The sequence below is a fragment of the Nerophis ophidion genome, linkage group LG05 (assembly GCF_033978795.1).
Source record: "Nerophis ophidion isolate RoL-2023_Sa linkage group LG05, RoL_Noph_v1.0, whole genome shotgun sequence".
Classification (NCBI taxonomy): Eukaryota; Metazoa; Chordata; class Actinopteri; order Syngnathiformes; family Syngnathidae; genus Nerophis; species Nerophis ophidion.
This window is the reverse complement of record NC_084615.1, coordinates 46,948,689-46,964,777: the sequence shown is the minus strand read 5'-3', so window position 1 is coordinate 46,964,777 and position 16,089 is coordinate 46,948,689. Positions and strand designations below refer to the sequence as shown.

General features: G+C 39.2%; 2 protein-coding genes across 3 annotated transcripts in view; one reads left to right on the top strand and one right to left on the bottom strand.

Annotated features, from left to right (window-relative positions):
• The window catches only part of aig1 (androgen-induced 1 (H. sapiens)), a 25,304-nt gene extending 20,360 nt beyond the window's left edge, over positions 1–4,944 (bottom strand). Inside the window, exon 1 of one of the 2 annotated variants that reach the window (XR_009806871.1) lies at positions 4,600–4,944. Coding sequence is in view for 1 of the 2 variants with exons in the window: in XM_061901139.1 (XP_061757123.1) it covers positions 4,600–4,740 (141 nt within the window). In the remaining variant the exon portion in view is untranslated. The remainder of the gene's footprint in view (positions 1–4,599) is intronic. The other variant, XM_061901139.1, reaches the window with a different exon arrangement.
• Positions 4,339–16,089, top strand: part of hivep2a (HIVEP zinc finger 2a) — a 114,708-nt gene continuing 102,957 nt past the window's right edge. Inside the window, exon 1 of the mRNA XM_061901135.1 lies at positions 4,339–4,465. The gene's annotated coding sequence lies outside the window, so the exon portion shown is untranslated. The remainder of the gene's footprint in view (positions 4,466–16,089) is intronic.

Here is a 16,089-nt window from a genome sequence, read left to right as displayed (position 1 = left end):
GCCCCATCCTTTCTTGTGAAAGACTGAGCATTTTTTTGGGAAGCTGTTTTTATATCCAATCATGGCACTCACCTGTTCCCAATTACCCTGCACACCTGTGGGATGTTCCAAATAAGTGTTTGATGAACATTCCTCAACTTTATCAGTATTTATTGCCACCTTTCCCAACTTCTTTGTCACGTGTTGCTGGCATCAAATTCTAAAGTTAATGATTATTTGCAAAAATAAACGTTTATCAGTTTAAACATCAAATATGTTGTCTTTGTAGCATTTTCAACTGAACATGGGTTGAAATTATTTGCAAATCATTGTATTCCGTTTATATATATACCTAACACAATTTCCCAACTCATAGGGAAACTGGGTTTGTACAAAATAGGCTGCAGACGTTTCTCACAACGGTACAAACCTCTAGGAAAAACATCACCTTAGGCTTTTAACTCAGGGGATGGCGTGGCGCGGTTGAGAGAGTGGCCGTGCCAGCAACCTGAGGGTTCCTGGTTCGATCCCGAGCTTCTACCAACCTAGTCACGTGCGTTGTGTCCTTGAGCAAGACACCTCACCCTTGCTCCTGAATGGTCGTGGTTAGGGCCTTGCATGGCAGCTCCCGCCATCAGTGTGTGACTGTGTGCGAATGGGTGAATGGGAAAATAGTGTCAAAGCACTTTGAGTACCTTGAAGATAGATAGATAGATAGATAGATAGATAGATAGATAGATAGATAGATAGATAGATAGATAGATAGATAGATAGATAGATAGATAGTACTTTATTAATTCCTTTAGGAGAGTTCCTTCAGGAAAAAAATAAAATAAAAGAAAAGCACTTGTGGAGAGACGGAGCCGACGAGCCGACAGCAGGATAGGACGGACAACGGTCCTACCCAAGATGGCGGACAGGAGGCGGAGCATGTAGCGGAGCGGCGAGGCGGTTCGCACTTGGAGCGACGCTGCAGCAATCCGAGTCAGGTGCGTAAACGACACACCTGCTCTCAATCCCTGCATCTTCTGCTGCAGCATAAAAGGGGAGAAGGAGGAGCAATCGTGGCAGAAGTAGGAGAAGGAACAACCGACGACGAAGACGACGAGAGCAACCCGGAGAGAGATGAGCCCCCGCGGAAGACGCAGCCACCAGCCACGGAAAGGCGCGCCGAGACAAGCAGGAAAGGAGGTCGTGCTAGAAATTGGCGCGATCGGCTGGAACGAAAGCATGTTTATTGAAACAATAAACAAGAGTCAAACCTGCTACAATGCGTCTTGCATCCATGGTCCATGTAACCCGCACGATAACGGCTGGAGACCTGTCACAGCACTATACAAGTATAATAGACTGAACATACGTCCTCTTTTCCCCGGACATGTCCTCTTTTGCAGGACTGTCCGGGGCGTCCGGGCGGGGTTTCTTAAATGCCTCAAATGTCCGGCGTTTAGTGTCAAGGTTGGGTGTATTTTCAATATACATACAGGGATAAGAGGGGTTTAAAACAAAACAAATTGTGAAGGTTTGCGTACGCAGCAACATTCGTGAGGGAGGGACAGAGAGAGCAAGAGAGCGAGGTAGTGGAACGATTTCCAATCAAGGCATACTTGATCAACAGCCATACAGGTCACACCGAGGGTGGCCGTATAAACAACTTTAACAGTGTTACAAATATGTGCCACACTGTGAACCCACACCAAACAAGAATGACAAACACATTTCAGAAGAACATCCGCACCGTAACACAACATAAACACAACAGAACAAATAGCCAGAACCCCTTGCAACACTGACTCTTCCGGGATGCTGCAATATACACCCCCGCTTCCCCATAGCCCCCCACCTCAACCCTGATTAAGTCATATAAAATATTCCACTTTAAAAAGTATTTTTGGTGTAAGATTTAGCTTATTTTGTGAGTTTGCCATAAAAAACAAAGTTTTGTTTGACAAAAAAGGGCGGAAAACAAACAAACCAAAAAACAACGTAAAAAAACTAAAACATTTTAAAAAGAGGAATAGATCTGAAGTTGATGTAGACTCCAGAAATGTAAGCGTTAAATATAAAATGAATGTATGCCCTGGCACACCATTATCATCAATTCATGACCCAAGCAAAACACTTTTTACACTTTTATACTAAAATAAAAACATACAAAAAACTACCAGCAGCGGTAAAGTTTAGATCCATGAAGGAAAGACAATGAATGAATGTTTATAACTGAATACATTTACATATGCATACAAATTTGTCTTCTTTTTACATTATTTATTTTAATGATTTAAGTAACGTTTTCCAAAACACAAACTATATTGTGAGATATAACAGGACAATGCATACCTTTATCATTTGTTTTCAAAAGGCTTACAAAAAAGTGAAAGCCCAAAAATTTACTGTGGGACCCAATTTTTATGACTTGATGGAGTCCATGAGACCCCATTTTGAAAATTCCTCGCGCCAACACTGCTGTCAACAGAGGAGAATAAATGCTTTATTTAAATTAATGTATTATTTATAAAGCAAGTTCAAGTATCATTGGCAAATTTTCTTCTAGTCCCGGACCTTGGCATGCTGCCCGCCTTAGCACGCATATGTGTCCTCTTTTTGGGATTTAAGAATATGGTCAGCCTAAAGCAGGCGTCTGGAACCTTTTTGGCTGAGAGAGCCATGAAAGCCAAATATTTTAAAATGTATTTCCTTGAGAGCCATATAATATTTTTTTAACACTGAATACAACTAAATGTGTGCATTTTTAAGTAAGACCAACATGTTTACAGTATAATACGTCTCTTATCCTTTTTAATAACATTGTTATTCTTAAGATAACCAATAATAAATAAAATACTTCTTGCCATTAATGCGACTTCTTGAACAAGTGCGGTAAAAACGGATGGATGGATTAAAATGCATGAGAATGTTTTATATTTTAAACATTATTTTTAGCACTGTGATTACCAGCGGAATTATTCATATTTATTGTGTTAAGCAATGTCAGCTAAGATTTATCTGAGAGCCAGATGCAGTCATCAAAAGAGCCATATCTGGCTCACGAGCCATAGATTCCCTAAAGCAGTGGTTCTCAAATGGGGGTACGCATACCCCTGGGGGTACTTGAAGGTATGCCAACGGGTACGTGACATTTTTTTAAAATATTCTAAAAATAGCAACAGTTCAAAAATTGTTTATAAATATATTTATTGAATAATACTTCAATTAAATATGAATGTAAGTTCATAAACTGTGAAAACAAATGGATCAATGCAATATTCATTGTTGACAGCTAGATTGTTTGTGGACATGTTCCACAAATATTGATTTTAAAGATTTCTTTTTTGTGAAGAAATGTTTAGAATTAAGTTCATGAATCCAGATGGATCTCTATTACAATCCCCAAAGAGGGCACCTTAAATTGATGATTACTTCTATGTGTAAATATCTTTATTTATTATTGAATCACTTGTTTATTTTTCAACAAGTTTTTAGTTATTTTTATATCTTTTTTTCCAAATAGTTCAAGAAAGACCACCACTATTATACAATTTAATAAATCAGAAACTGATGACATAGTGCTGTATTTTACTTCTTTATCTCTTTTTTTCTACCAAGAATGCTTTGCTCTGATTAGGGGGTACTTGAATTAAAAAAATGTTCACAGCGAGTACATCACTGAAAAAAGGTTGAGAACCACTGGCCTAAAGTATAACCCATTTACCATTGAACCTGTCAACAGTCATGGATGTCTTTGCTAGCTAGTATGCAAGTCAGATATCTTTCAGGGTTTACCACACATTCGTTTATTTGTGGCGGCCCACCACGAAAGAATAACAGCCGCCACAAATTAAAAAAAATAAAAATAAAATAAAATGAATAAATACTTATTGGCCTTTGACTCGCTCGACCGTTTTTTGGCTTTTGACTCGCTCGACCGCTCATAAAAGCAATGGGACTCTGTCTGGGAATGGAGCTTCTAGTTACATATTATATAAATATGTAAATATTATATAAATATGTACATAAAGTTTTGTAATTATATTCCAACTCTGTGTTCTTCTTGGTCATGCTTGACCTGTGGGAAACACTGTCTTTAGTAAAGGGTTAAACAATAGGTGTATTGTTGCTGTGTTATCCTTGTGTTCGCTGGCCTGTGAAAGCTTGTCTTGTATTACTTGCTCATCAAGGGTAGGAGCTGTGTTTCACAATAAAAGTCATCATGCAGCATTTATAGAACTTATTGCATGTTGGTTTCTACTAGCTGTTACAGTGATTTGCTGTATGTGCTTTATATGTGTATCTATGTTTATAAGGATCACAGTGCCAGACAGTAAATTGCACAAAGAAGAAGAGGAAGAAGAAGAAGGGGAGCTAGTATGCTAAGATATCTGGCTAGCTCCATGGCGTCAGAGTGAAGTGGGCGGCGCGTTGGTGTCATTCTGACCGACAACACCTGCTCGTGTTCGGCTGACTAACGCCCCAATTGTGGCCGAAGGTATGCAACAGCAAGTGTATTTTGGTCATTTGTAAACAACGTAAACCGTTACGCGGGACACAAAGATAAGTTGCATTTATGACACCACAGCAGAGTGACACCAATTAGCTTAACAAGCTAGCTAGTAGCCTCACCAGGTCGATGAAGGTGAGGAACTTCCAGCTGCCTCCGTAGGTTTGGTGAGCCGGCATGTCCAGAGCCTTGTAGTGGCACAGGATGGAGAAGTAGGACAGCAGTATGGTCATGCGAAGAACCTGGGAGGGAATGAGCGCCATGATGCTCCCTTTTAGCCCGCCTTTTCCCTTAAATCACAATTTTTCTTTGCTGCTCACTGCGTCGGATTATTTTAAAGAGAGGATTTCGGTGGGTGATTTGCTCGTTTCTTGGCTTTAGGCGATCCCGGTCCCCCGTGTCTGCCTCCTGCCCCCCTCCAGTGTGCCGCCTGCTTCCGTGTTGTGACGATGGTGATGCTTGGGGGAGGGAACTTCATCTTAAATATCACACTTTGCATGTTCTCCCCGTGACTGCGTGGCTTCCCTCAAGGCACTCCGGCTTTCTCCCGCCTCCAAAGACATGCGGTTGAGTAAGGTTGAGTTTAAGTTTATTTCGATTTTGTTTTTAGAAAAATATCAGTTTTAACTAAGGGGGGATACCATACAGCAGTGGTTCTCAAATGAGGGTACGCGTACCCCTGGGGGTACTTTAAGGCAGTGGTTCTCAACCTTTTTTCAGTGATGTGCCCCCTGTGAACATTTTTTTAATTCAAGTACCCCCTAATCAGAGCAACGCATTTTTGGTTGAAAAAAAAGAGATAAGGAAGGTGTGGCGCAGTGGGATAGTGGCTGTGCGCAACCAGAGGGTCCCTGGTTCAATCCCTACCTAGTACCAACCTCGTCACGTCCGCTGTGTCCTGAGCAAGACACATCACCCTTGCTCCTGATGGGTGCTGGTTAGCGCCTTGCATGGCAGCTCCCTCCATCAGTGTGTGAATGAGTAAATGTGGAAGTAGTGTCAAAGCGCTTTGAGTACCTTGAAGGTAGAAAAGCGCTATACAAGTACAACCCATTTATCATTTATCACTATGTCATCAGTTTCTGATTTATTAAATTGTATAACAGGGCAAATTATTGCTCATTCTTAGTGGTGTTTCTTGAACTATTTGGGAAAAAAAGATATAAAAATAACTAAAAACTTGTTGAAAAATAAACAAGTGATTCAGTTATAAATAAAGATTTCTACACATAGAAGTAATCATCAAATTAAAGTGCCCTCTTTGGGGATTGTAATAGAGATCCATCTGGATTCATGAACTTAATTCTAAACATTTCTCCACAAAAAAGAAATCTTTAACATCAATATTTATGGAACATGTCCACAAAAAAATCTAGCTGTCAACACTGAATATTGCATTGTTGTATTTTTTGTTCACAGTTTATGAAATTACATTCATATTTTGTTAAAGTATTATTCAATAAATATATTTATAAAGGATTTTTGAATTGTTGCTATTTTTACAATATTTTTTAAATATCTCACGTACCCCTTGGCATACCTTCAAGTACCCCCAGGGGTACGCGTACCCCCATTTGAGAACCACTGCTTTAAGGTATGCCAAGGGGTACGTGAGATTTTTTTAAAATATTCTAAAAATAGCAACAATCCAAAAATCCTTTATAAATATATTCATTGAATAATACTTCAACAAAATATGAATGTTAGTTCATAAACTGTGAAAAGCAATGCAACAAAGCAGTATTCAGTGTTAACAGCTACATTTTTTGAGGACATGTTCCATAAATATTGATGTTAAATATTTCTTTTTTTGTGAAGAAATGTTCAGAATTAAGTTCATGAATCCAGATAGATCTCTATTACAAACCCCAAAGAGGGCAGTTTAATTATGTGTAGAAATCTTTATTTATAATTGAATCACATGTTGATTTTTCAACAAGTTTTTAGCTATTTTTATATATTTTTTTCCAAATAGTTCAAGAAAGACCACTACAAATGAGCAATATTTTGCACTGTTATACAATTTAATAAATCAGAAACTGATGACATCGTGCTGTAATTTGCTTCTTTATCTCTTTTTTTTCAACCAAAAATGCTTTGCTCTGATTAGGGGGTACTTGAATTAAACAAATGTTCACAGTTCACAGTGAAAAAAGGTTGAGAAGCACTGTAGTAGAGGACGCTAAAGGCAGTGCAGTCACGGCAGCCCTTAATAATGTCGGCCGGGTGAAAATTGGGACAAATTCGGGAGAATGGTTGCACCGGTAGATTGTCGGGAGGTGCACTGAAATTCAGGAGTCTCCCGGAAAAATCGTGAGGGTTGGCAAGTATGTTGCTAGGCCGGGAAAGCCATTCAAATAAGGTGAATTAATTAAAAAGTGCATGTTGGATTTAAAAAAAAAATATTTTTTTGCGGCCCAGCCTCACCCAGTTTCTGCATCCAGTGGCCCCCAGGTGAATTGAGTTTGAGACCCCTGATTTAGTCCAAGTTCCATGTGTGAGTTGGAGTTACATTTTGAGAACTGAACAGGACTTCATAATGGGATACTAAAATTTCCACAAGACAAACTGACAAATGAGGTTCAAATTCGACTTTTCTCGGGAACTGTATGTGTGCAGTCAAACGGAATCTGAAACCAATAGTGCAGCGGAATGTTTATCAGTTTGAACATCAAATATGTTGTCTTTGTAGCATATTCAACTGAATGTGGGTTGAAAACGATTTGCAAATCATTGTATTCCGTGTTGGCCCTGCGATGAGGTGGCGACTTGTCCAGGGTGTACCCCGCCTTCCGCCCGACTGTAGCTGAGATAGGCGCCAGCGACCCCAAAAGGGAATAAGCGGTAGCGAATGGATGGATGGATGGATGTATTCCGTTTATACTAACATCTAACACAATTTCCCAACTCATATGGAAACGGGGTTTGTATAATGATTCAAACTGTTACTACCTGCTCTTGTTAATGTGTGTGTTAGTGTGTTGTGATGTTAATTTTTCCCGTGGTGTGTGAACACATAGTGTCGGCGGAAAATGAGGAGGTGTAGTTGTGCGTCTAGGAGTAAAACACTTGCTGGAATTGAGGCACTTATTAGTATAAAATTGGCAATAAAAGTAGAAAAGGACGTTAGACTATGTGTATCTTTTTCTGGACGCTACAATACATTACAAATTTTTGTTTTAACATAAAACCCCGCGACCCTGAAAGGGAATAAGCGGTAGACAATGGATGGATGGATGGATAAAACCCCCCCTTTTTAAGGTGTAGCGGCTAATATATTGCCGTGGCGCACCGTCACAGTCAAATACATTAGGGGAAACCATATTTCATTTATGTCTGTACTTTATTTTACTAACAATTAGGGAGGAAAAGTTGTTTTCAGAGAGTAAGAGAAGTGGGAATCGAAAAAACGGCAAGATGTTTTTAGACACGTCACACCACGAGGCAGGGACCGCTCTGAGGAAGGCTGAAGTGACAGCGGAAACTGTAAGCAGGTAGGGAGATATTTCACTCTCTAAACTCTAGTTGTCTGCACACAAGAATATGTTATTTATCCAATGTCTTTCTTTTATGTCCTTTTTATCCTCTCCTGCTCCGGTCTGGCTGTGCCAAACATTAAATACTGTAAATCCATTTGAAAATGTCCAAATACAAATTAGAAGAAAACAAGAGAAGTATCCCACACTTCTATTTTGTAAAGTAAATCTGTACAGCAGATATGGGCATCTACATCAACAATACGATTTGTCTGCATTGCTGGACAGGCCATGTTAAAAAAACAATATTATATTACATTCACAGAAGACATGATGAACGCAACAGATCTATCCTAACACACCTGCTGTACAAGGAGGCCTCAGCAGGTACTCATTTCATCTTGCTTCCCCTGTCCGACGATTTGACAGCGTGGTTACTAATCGAATCAGACTCCATGGAATCGTTGAATCTTTGACCATTTGAAGACAACCCTACTAACATTAATGTAATTAAGGTAATTGTATGTATAGTGATGTAGCAATAAAGGATAATAATCATAACCGCAGTATACACACAGTTAGTATTAACATTTTAAATTTAAAAAATTCTAAAAACCGAGATTGATAACTGCATTTTGAGAAACTCACAGACTGACTGCTGCCAAACCGTTAGCTTAAATGCCAACATGAAAACAAGAGACATTAACGGCTTTCCCCATATAGAAACGGAACACCCCAAATTAAACTTACACTCTATAAACACATTGCTGTCTGATCAACTATTTGATTGTGAACATTGAACCTACCAGCTGGGATCTCTTATCTTGAGTAATCGAGGATTACAAGACAGAGGTGTTTTTACGGTTGGTTCAGGGACCGCTGAACGGAGTAGGACACAACGCCTGCTAGAAATAATAGATTTGATTTGTTATGTGTGCTGCAGTACAAACCAATATTTAAAACATCAAAAGCTTGGCCATTAAAACTAACTTAAACACTATCAGTGAAGCATAACAAACGCACAACATGCAAAATGGTGGGTTTTCTAACAGTGTCTTTACATTATTATTTTTTTTAATAACTTAATCAAAACATTTCAGTGTGATACCCCAAAAAAGGGACAAGGGTAAAAAATGGATGCATGGATAGCAAGGTTAATAGTCGAATCAGACTCCATGGAATCGTTAAATCTTTGACTATTTGAAGACAACCCTACTAACATTAATGTAATTAAGGTAATTGTATGTATAGTGATGTAGCAATAAAGGATAATAATCATAACCGCGGTATACACACAGTTAGTATTAACATTTTAAATTAATAAAATCCTACAAACCGAGATTGATACCTGCATTTTGAGAAACTCACAGACTGACTGCTGCCAACCCGTTAGCTTAAATGCCAACATGAAAACAAGAGACATTAACGACTTTCCTCATATAGAAACGGCACACCCCAAATTAAACTTACACTCTATAAACACATTGCTGTCTGATCAACTATTTGATTGTGCACATTGAACCTACCAGCTGGGATCTCTTAGCTTGAGTAATCGAGGATTACATGACAGAGGTGTTTTTACGGTAGGTTCAGGGACCGCTGAACGGAGTAGGACACAACGCCTGCTAGAAATAATAGATTTTATTTGTTATGTGTGCTGCAGTACAAACAAATAAAACATCAAAAGCTTGGCCGTTAAAACTAACTTAAACACTATCAGTGAAGCATAACAAATGCACAACATGCAAAATGGTGGGTTTTCTAACAGTGTCTTTACATTATTGTTTTTTTTAATAACTTAATCAAAACATTTCAGTGTGATACCCCAAAAAAGGGACAAGGGTAGAAAATGGATGGATGGATGGACTTAAGTACTTTTTGAGCACATTAACCAATACCGCAACATTGATAACCATACTAATTTTGGTTACAATAACCATGATTTGACATTTTCCATATTGTTACATTCCCAGCATGTCATTTCAATAGAGATAATAAAGGTCAATGTGATCGTGACCATAGTTTTTCATGGGCTGCTAAGAGAGAAAAGGGGAGTAGAAAATACTTCCACAAAAGTTATTTAAAACAGCAGAGTGAAGGAGAAAGATGGTAAAGCAGATGATTTGGGGTTTGGAAGACTGTGATGGAAAATACCGCAGTGATTGGATGCATTGACCCTTCTAAAATAACAGAATCCTTGGAGAAGCTGGATGTGATTTGTGTGGAAGTCTGGAAGTTTCCCATTCTGGAAATAAGTGTCTGTACCAGGATGTCAATTAGTGTCTCACACGCTGTGTCTGAAGCGTTGGCTTCCTCTCCTCCGAAATGTTCCAAAATGGAAACTCCTCTTTAGAGGATGTAGCAATCAGGACTAAAGTAAATAGTTTAATGTTTGTTTAGCTGTGTCATTCTTCACCACAAGCTGGGCTACGGACATTTAAACTGTCTGAATTAAACATAACCTTAAACATTTATATAAATGTACAACAGGACTGCATGTCCACTGTTCCTGCATGTTTTGAATACTGCGTGGGACATGATAAACACAAATCAACATGTGGTTAACTATTGAATAGAACAGCCTACATCTCGGCCTTATGCATTGCTGACATAACTTTCTTCGTATTTTGATTATTATTCTTCACTATTATTATTATTTCGGCAACTAAATAACCTTAGAGGTTTTGAAACCTATTCAGAAACTTACCGAATCTTGCGACTATCCTGCCGACATTTGTCAATATTCGTAATGACAGGACGCATGAAAAACATCAAAGAGCTGGCTACTATATAGATACACAGGCAGTCGGGCATTTTTGGAGGATTTGAGCCATTTCCAGTTTTCTGTTCGATGGTCTAATACTGACTGTTTTGTTTTGGGGCTTTTTTGTCTGTAGAATGTTTGGTGGCTAATAAGAGAAAATTGCCGATCGCAAATGGTCATTAAACAACACTTTCATATGACCAGTAAAAAACATTGTGTCAGTACTGCTAGTGACCAGTAAAGGGTGCTGTTTATTCCCATATATTGTTCATCCAGTCATTGCTGTATCCATCCATGAATACGCATTAGTGTCAAACTCATTTTCATTGAGAGCCACTTTGCAATAATGGCTGCCCTCAGAGGACCGCTAGTAAAAGTGAATATCAATTTATAATTCGCCTCGTGGTATTAGTACACAATTGCATTTGGAAAATGTACAACGTGATGGGTAACTTTCTTTGAAATGATAAGGAAGTATTTAGGTATTTATTTTTATTTTCTATTAAAGTCATCCATTTTTTACCGCTTTTCCCTCCCAGGTTTGCGGGGGAGCGTGTGGGTGGTTAGTGTAATAGGGTGCGAGGGTAATAGTCTATCCCAGATATTGAATTTTTTTGGAAAACCATATATGTTGCAATTAGAATGTTTTTTGCATGACTAGAAAATATTAAGGTTTAAAAGGCATTACATATGTATACATTACATGCATTTTTTTCTGTCAAAAAACCCCAAAAACATTTAGTGAGAAAGATGAAGTGCTTTATTCAAGAACATTATTTCCAGGCTTTAGCGTGCCGAGTAAAAGGATGTGGCAGGCCAGGGCATGAGATTAAAAAAATGGGCCATATCCGTATTCACTCGGCATCCATTGCACCGGTCGCTTGGGAGGGGCGGAGGGGTCCCCTCCAAGGTTTCTCCCTGCGCCCAGTGGGTTGAGTTTTTTTCTTGCCCTTATGTGGGATCTGAGCCGAGGATATGTCGTTGTGGCTTGTGCAGCCCTTTGAGAAACTTCAATCAATCAATCAATCAATGTTTACTTATATAGCCCTAAATCACCAGTGTCTCAAAGGGCTGCACAAACCACAACACAAACCACTACGACATCCTCGGTAGACCCACATAAGGGCAAGGAAAACTCACACCGAGTGGGACGTCGGTGACAATGATGACCCAGTGGAACGTCGGTGACAATGATGACTATGAGAACCTTGGAGAGGACGAAAGCAATGGATGTCGAGCGGGTCTAACATGATACTGTGAAAGTTCAATCCATAATGGATCCAACACAGCCACGAGAGTCCAGTCCAAAGCGGATCAAACACAGCAGCGAGAGTCCCGTGATTAAGGGCTATATAAATAAACTTTGATTGATTGATAGCTTCTGTTGGGTTGTCTTATTGAAGGTGTACTTTTTTAGCCGCCAGGTAGCTTGATCTTTGGCCTCCAGATGTTATATAACAGCAGTGCCGCACCTTGTTACATCGGTGTGTGTGTGCGTTCGTGCGTGTGTGTTTATGTAAGGCAAGTGTAAAGAGACTGGGAGAGGGATTAGTGGATGGAAAGACATTATGTAAGGCGTAAATGTGTATATATGTTAAAGGGGTAATTTTACATTCTACATTTAAAACACTTCCTTGTTGTTTGCATAACATGTAATAGTGGTTCTTTTGGTTTAAAGTTTGCACAGATTATGTTTTACAGACCATCCTCAAGCTGCTTTCTTACCGTCTCTTCAGGATGTGCCGTTTTGTGGGCGGTCTCCTTTACCCTATGTGGTGTGTCTCCACTTTGATAGCATCTTCTCCCCTTCATCCATGTTGTAGTTTTTAGCGCTTCCATATGGAGTTTACTGACATAAGTTAGAACTATACGCTACTTTGTATTAAAAATTGCAAAAGCAGTGGATGCAGAAAGTGTAACCCTCACCAAAAGGATAGGAAAAACACAGAACTTATTGACTACACAGTCGGACTACTATGGTGGACTCACTCAAAGTTCTTCAGGTAAACTTTACCATGTATGGAGATATCCGCTGTCACCAATGGGAAAAACGTCAAAAATTTGGGCAAATTCCAAATTGTTGGAGAAAGTATGAAGGTAAGCAAGGTTGTTTTATGAATATCTCGGCCATGCAACCATGGTTTTATTTCAAATTTTCGGGACTTATGCAGATGCCAAATACACAAAAACCGGAACCAATAGATAAGAAAAGTTGGTTTTGCAATATAGGGCCCCTTTTAAGCAAGGAAACCTGCCCACTATTAAGCTGGGAAATTGCAGAAGGTGTGGCAGCAAGAGGAGCAGCCTTTTAAGTGCGAGTGTGAATAAGCGTTATTAATCAGTCAGCTGTCACTGAAGAGCTTCTTCTTGCACGGCGTTGCGTTCTGTACAAGAGCCTCAGGCAAGTGGCTGTGTGTACACATGTTCGTTTTACCGCCTTTTTAGAGTGACGACATGTTTGGAAAGTTTGCAAGTTGTTTTTTTTCCCCACACAGCTTTGTGTATTACTTCCATAGGACAGAATTTCCTTTTGTTATGTCAGTGATGTCCAAGGGTCAGCCTGCGGGGGCAGCTCGTTTTTTATTGGTCCCTTGCATATTGTAAAAATATAATTAGGGTCCGCCAAGCCCATTGTAAAAGGACTCCAAAGGAGTCCTTTTGCAATGGGCCAAAGGACCCTATTGAAACTGTAAGGTTTTATTATTTAGTTTGCATTTGCTTTGTCACCTGTAACACAACGCTAAGATTGCTTGTTCAAATAGCTTAGATCCAATATAAAAATCTGCCTCATCAAAATTTACTTTTGATTTTGATAGGTATATTCATTTAAAAACAATGGGATTTGTTTCTTATATTTTTAGCTTCTCAAGAACTTATAATAAAGTACAGTTCCAATGGATTAGGTGTACAGATGTACTGTATTGTTGTTGTTCATGTTAGCCATTTGAAGCTAGATTGTTTGCATATTTCTGGGCACAGTAGACCCCCAGGAAAATGATTAAAAAATATATATTAAAACAACATTTTGCCGCCACACAGATAACCAGTCTGATGTGCGGAATCTATAGTTAAATATCCGGACACTCCATTTGGTCTGGATTTTATCAATTTGTCTTAGATACGCTCAGTAAACAATTCATTGAAGTAACAGAATATAAATCAAAGCTTTTTATCGATGGAATTAATCAATGCAATCCAATAATTGTTGCAGCCCTCTAGCACAACCTATTGTAGTGGAGTCAATATTTGGAGTCCCGTCTTGGGACATGACCAGTGTAAGAGTCATTTTTTAGGTATGTATGTGCATGTAAACATACTGACTGAGCGCTTCAGTCCAAGATTCTTGATAATTGACAACAATTTAAGAAATGTATTTTTATGTTAAACATATCTTAAAGGTCATATGATTTTTTTTTTTATACATTTAAAACATTTTTATGGTGGTTCTTTAGTCCATATTTTGCAGATGTTTTACAGGTCTTTTTCAAGCAGCTTTCTGAACCTCTATTCAGGATGTACCATTTTGTGGGCGGTCTTAGTTATGTGCCTCCACTTCGACACCGTCTTCTCCTCATCAGCCATGTTGTAGTTGTTAACGCTTCCAAATCGTGTGTACTGACAGATATAATTAGCAACTACATACTAAGAATTAGAATTAGAAACAGCGGATTATGCATGTGCATTTACGAGCCAGTCTGCCTCACAACAAGAGGATAGGGGTACAAAAGAGCTTATTAACTACTGCGTGGTTTACAGTGGCGTATTGATATATAGATGGGTATTCCGCTGTTGTCATTAATGCGAAAAATGTCACAGGTTGAGCAAATTCCAAACTGATTGTTTGTAGTGTGAAGGAAGGCTAGATTGTTTTATAAATATCTCCACAATGCCACCAGTTTGATTTAACATTTCTGGAACTTATGTTTATCTAAAATACACAACAGTAGGTACCAATAGGTAAGAAATGTTGGTTTTGCGTAATAAGTGAACTTTTAAGTTTTAGGTTAGTAGATCACAACTGCTGCAATGAAACAAGCTAACTATTCATAATGTACCACATATTGTGTTTTCGTCACAACTATACTGTTGCTTCAGCTGGAGTGTGTGCAGGTGTGGATCACATGAAGCAAACACTTTGGAATTTGTTCCCCCCTAAGTTTAGTAAAGATGATGAAATTAGGAAGATGTTCCAGTCTTGTTAGAAAAAGCGCTCGGTTTATACGCTGGGATCTATGAAGCTTCCGCCCACTCACATCTTGGTGTAACCTTCTTCCTATTTAAACCATGCTCTTTCAGCACCTCGTCTTCTGCATTGACTACTTGCTGACTTCTTGAAAACGTACTAAAACAGCTCAGCAAGTTGCTGATTCATGGTTGTTTTACTTCAAGTCAACAGTGGAGGCAAACAATGAAAGGAGGTTTCAAGCTGCAGTCATATGAGGCCAGCGACTCATGACTCACACTCTGGGACTGAAGCCCCACTTCATGATGAGAGAGAATTTGCAAAAAAGTGTGCGTGTGTGTGCTCGAATTACTGCTATCCAAATCTCCAGGACAGATGATAGACTCGTCCATTCAGAGAAACAATGTCACATGTGTTCTGGCCAAAGACAACAACATCCACTCTAGAGGCTGACAGCAACTCTCTGACCACACCCATCTTTAGTCATTTGTATCTTGACACTTGTCACCGTGTGTCTGCAAACACGCCCAGTTGTGTGTTTTGGTGAATTAATCTGTCACCATCGTAACCGTCATTTAGTGTAATAATAAGTGAACCACTCTTGATCGTGAAACCTAAGAATACTACAAGTTCTTGTGACTTGGCTTTTTCTGTTTTACTTTTTGTGTTCTTGTCAACATCATTGTACTGAGCAGCCAAAGAGATGCAATTCATACATGTCACAAACATTACAGACGTTCTCAACATCCTGCGTGCGCGGACATTTCCACTGAGGCCCTCAATGGTAAAAATATTTTCTTATGATCTGCACTTTTATTCAAACCTTCATCACAATTGTTGCGTTTGGACCAGATATTTATCTTGCTGGGAATTTAAACTGCTGGTCACCCCCAAGTTCTTTTGATGACACGTAAGCTGATTTTGAATGAATCCCAGACAGAGTAGGTATTCTGACATTTTATTCCAAAGCTTTGGGAGACCAATCTATGAACAACACCTTCCAATCGCATCGCCCAAGTTGATCTGACAATCCTACGGAAGTCTTGCTTTTTTCCCTAAGCCACTCGCTCCCACCCACCGGAACGAACACACATGTCTATGGTCCTCCTTAGCTGGGCACAGAATGAGATAAGAAGGGAGTATTGCTACTCCTCACATTCCTAAAGCCAAGGACGTCTACAGTGTACCA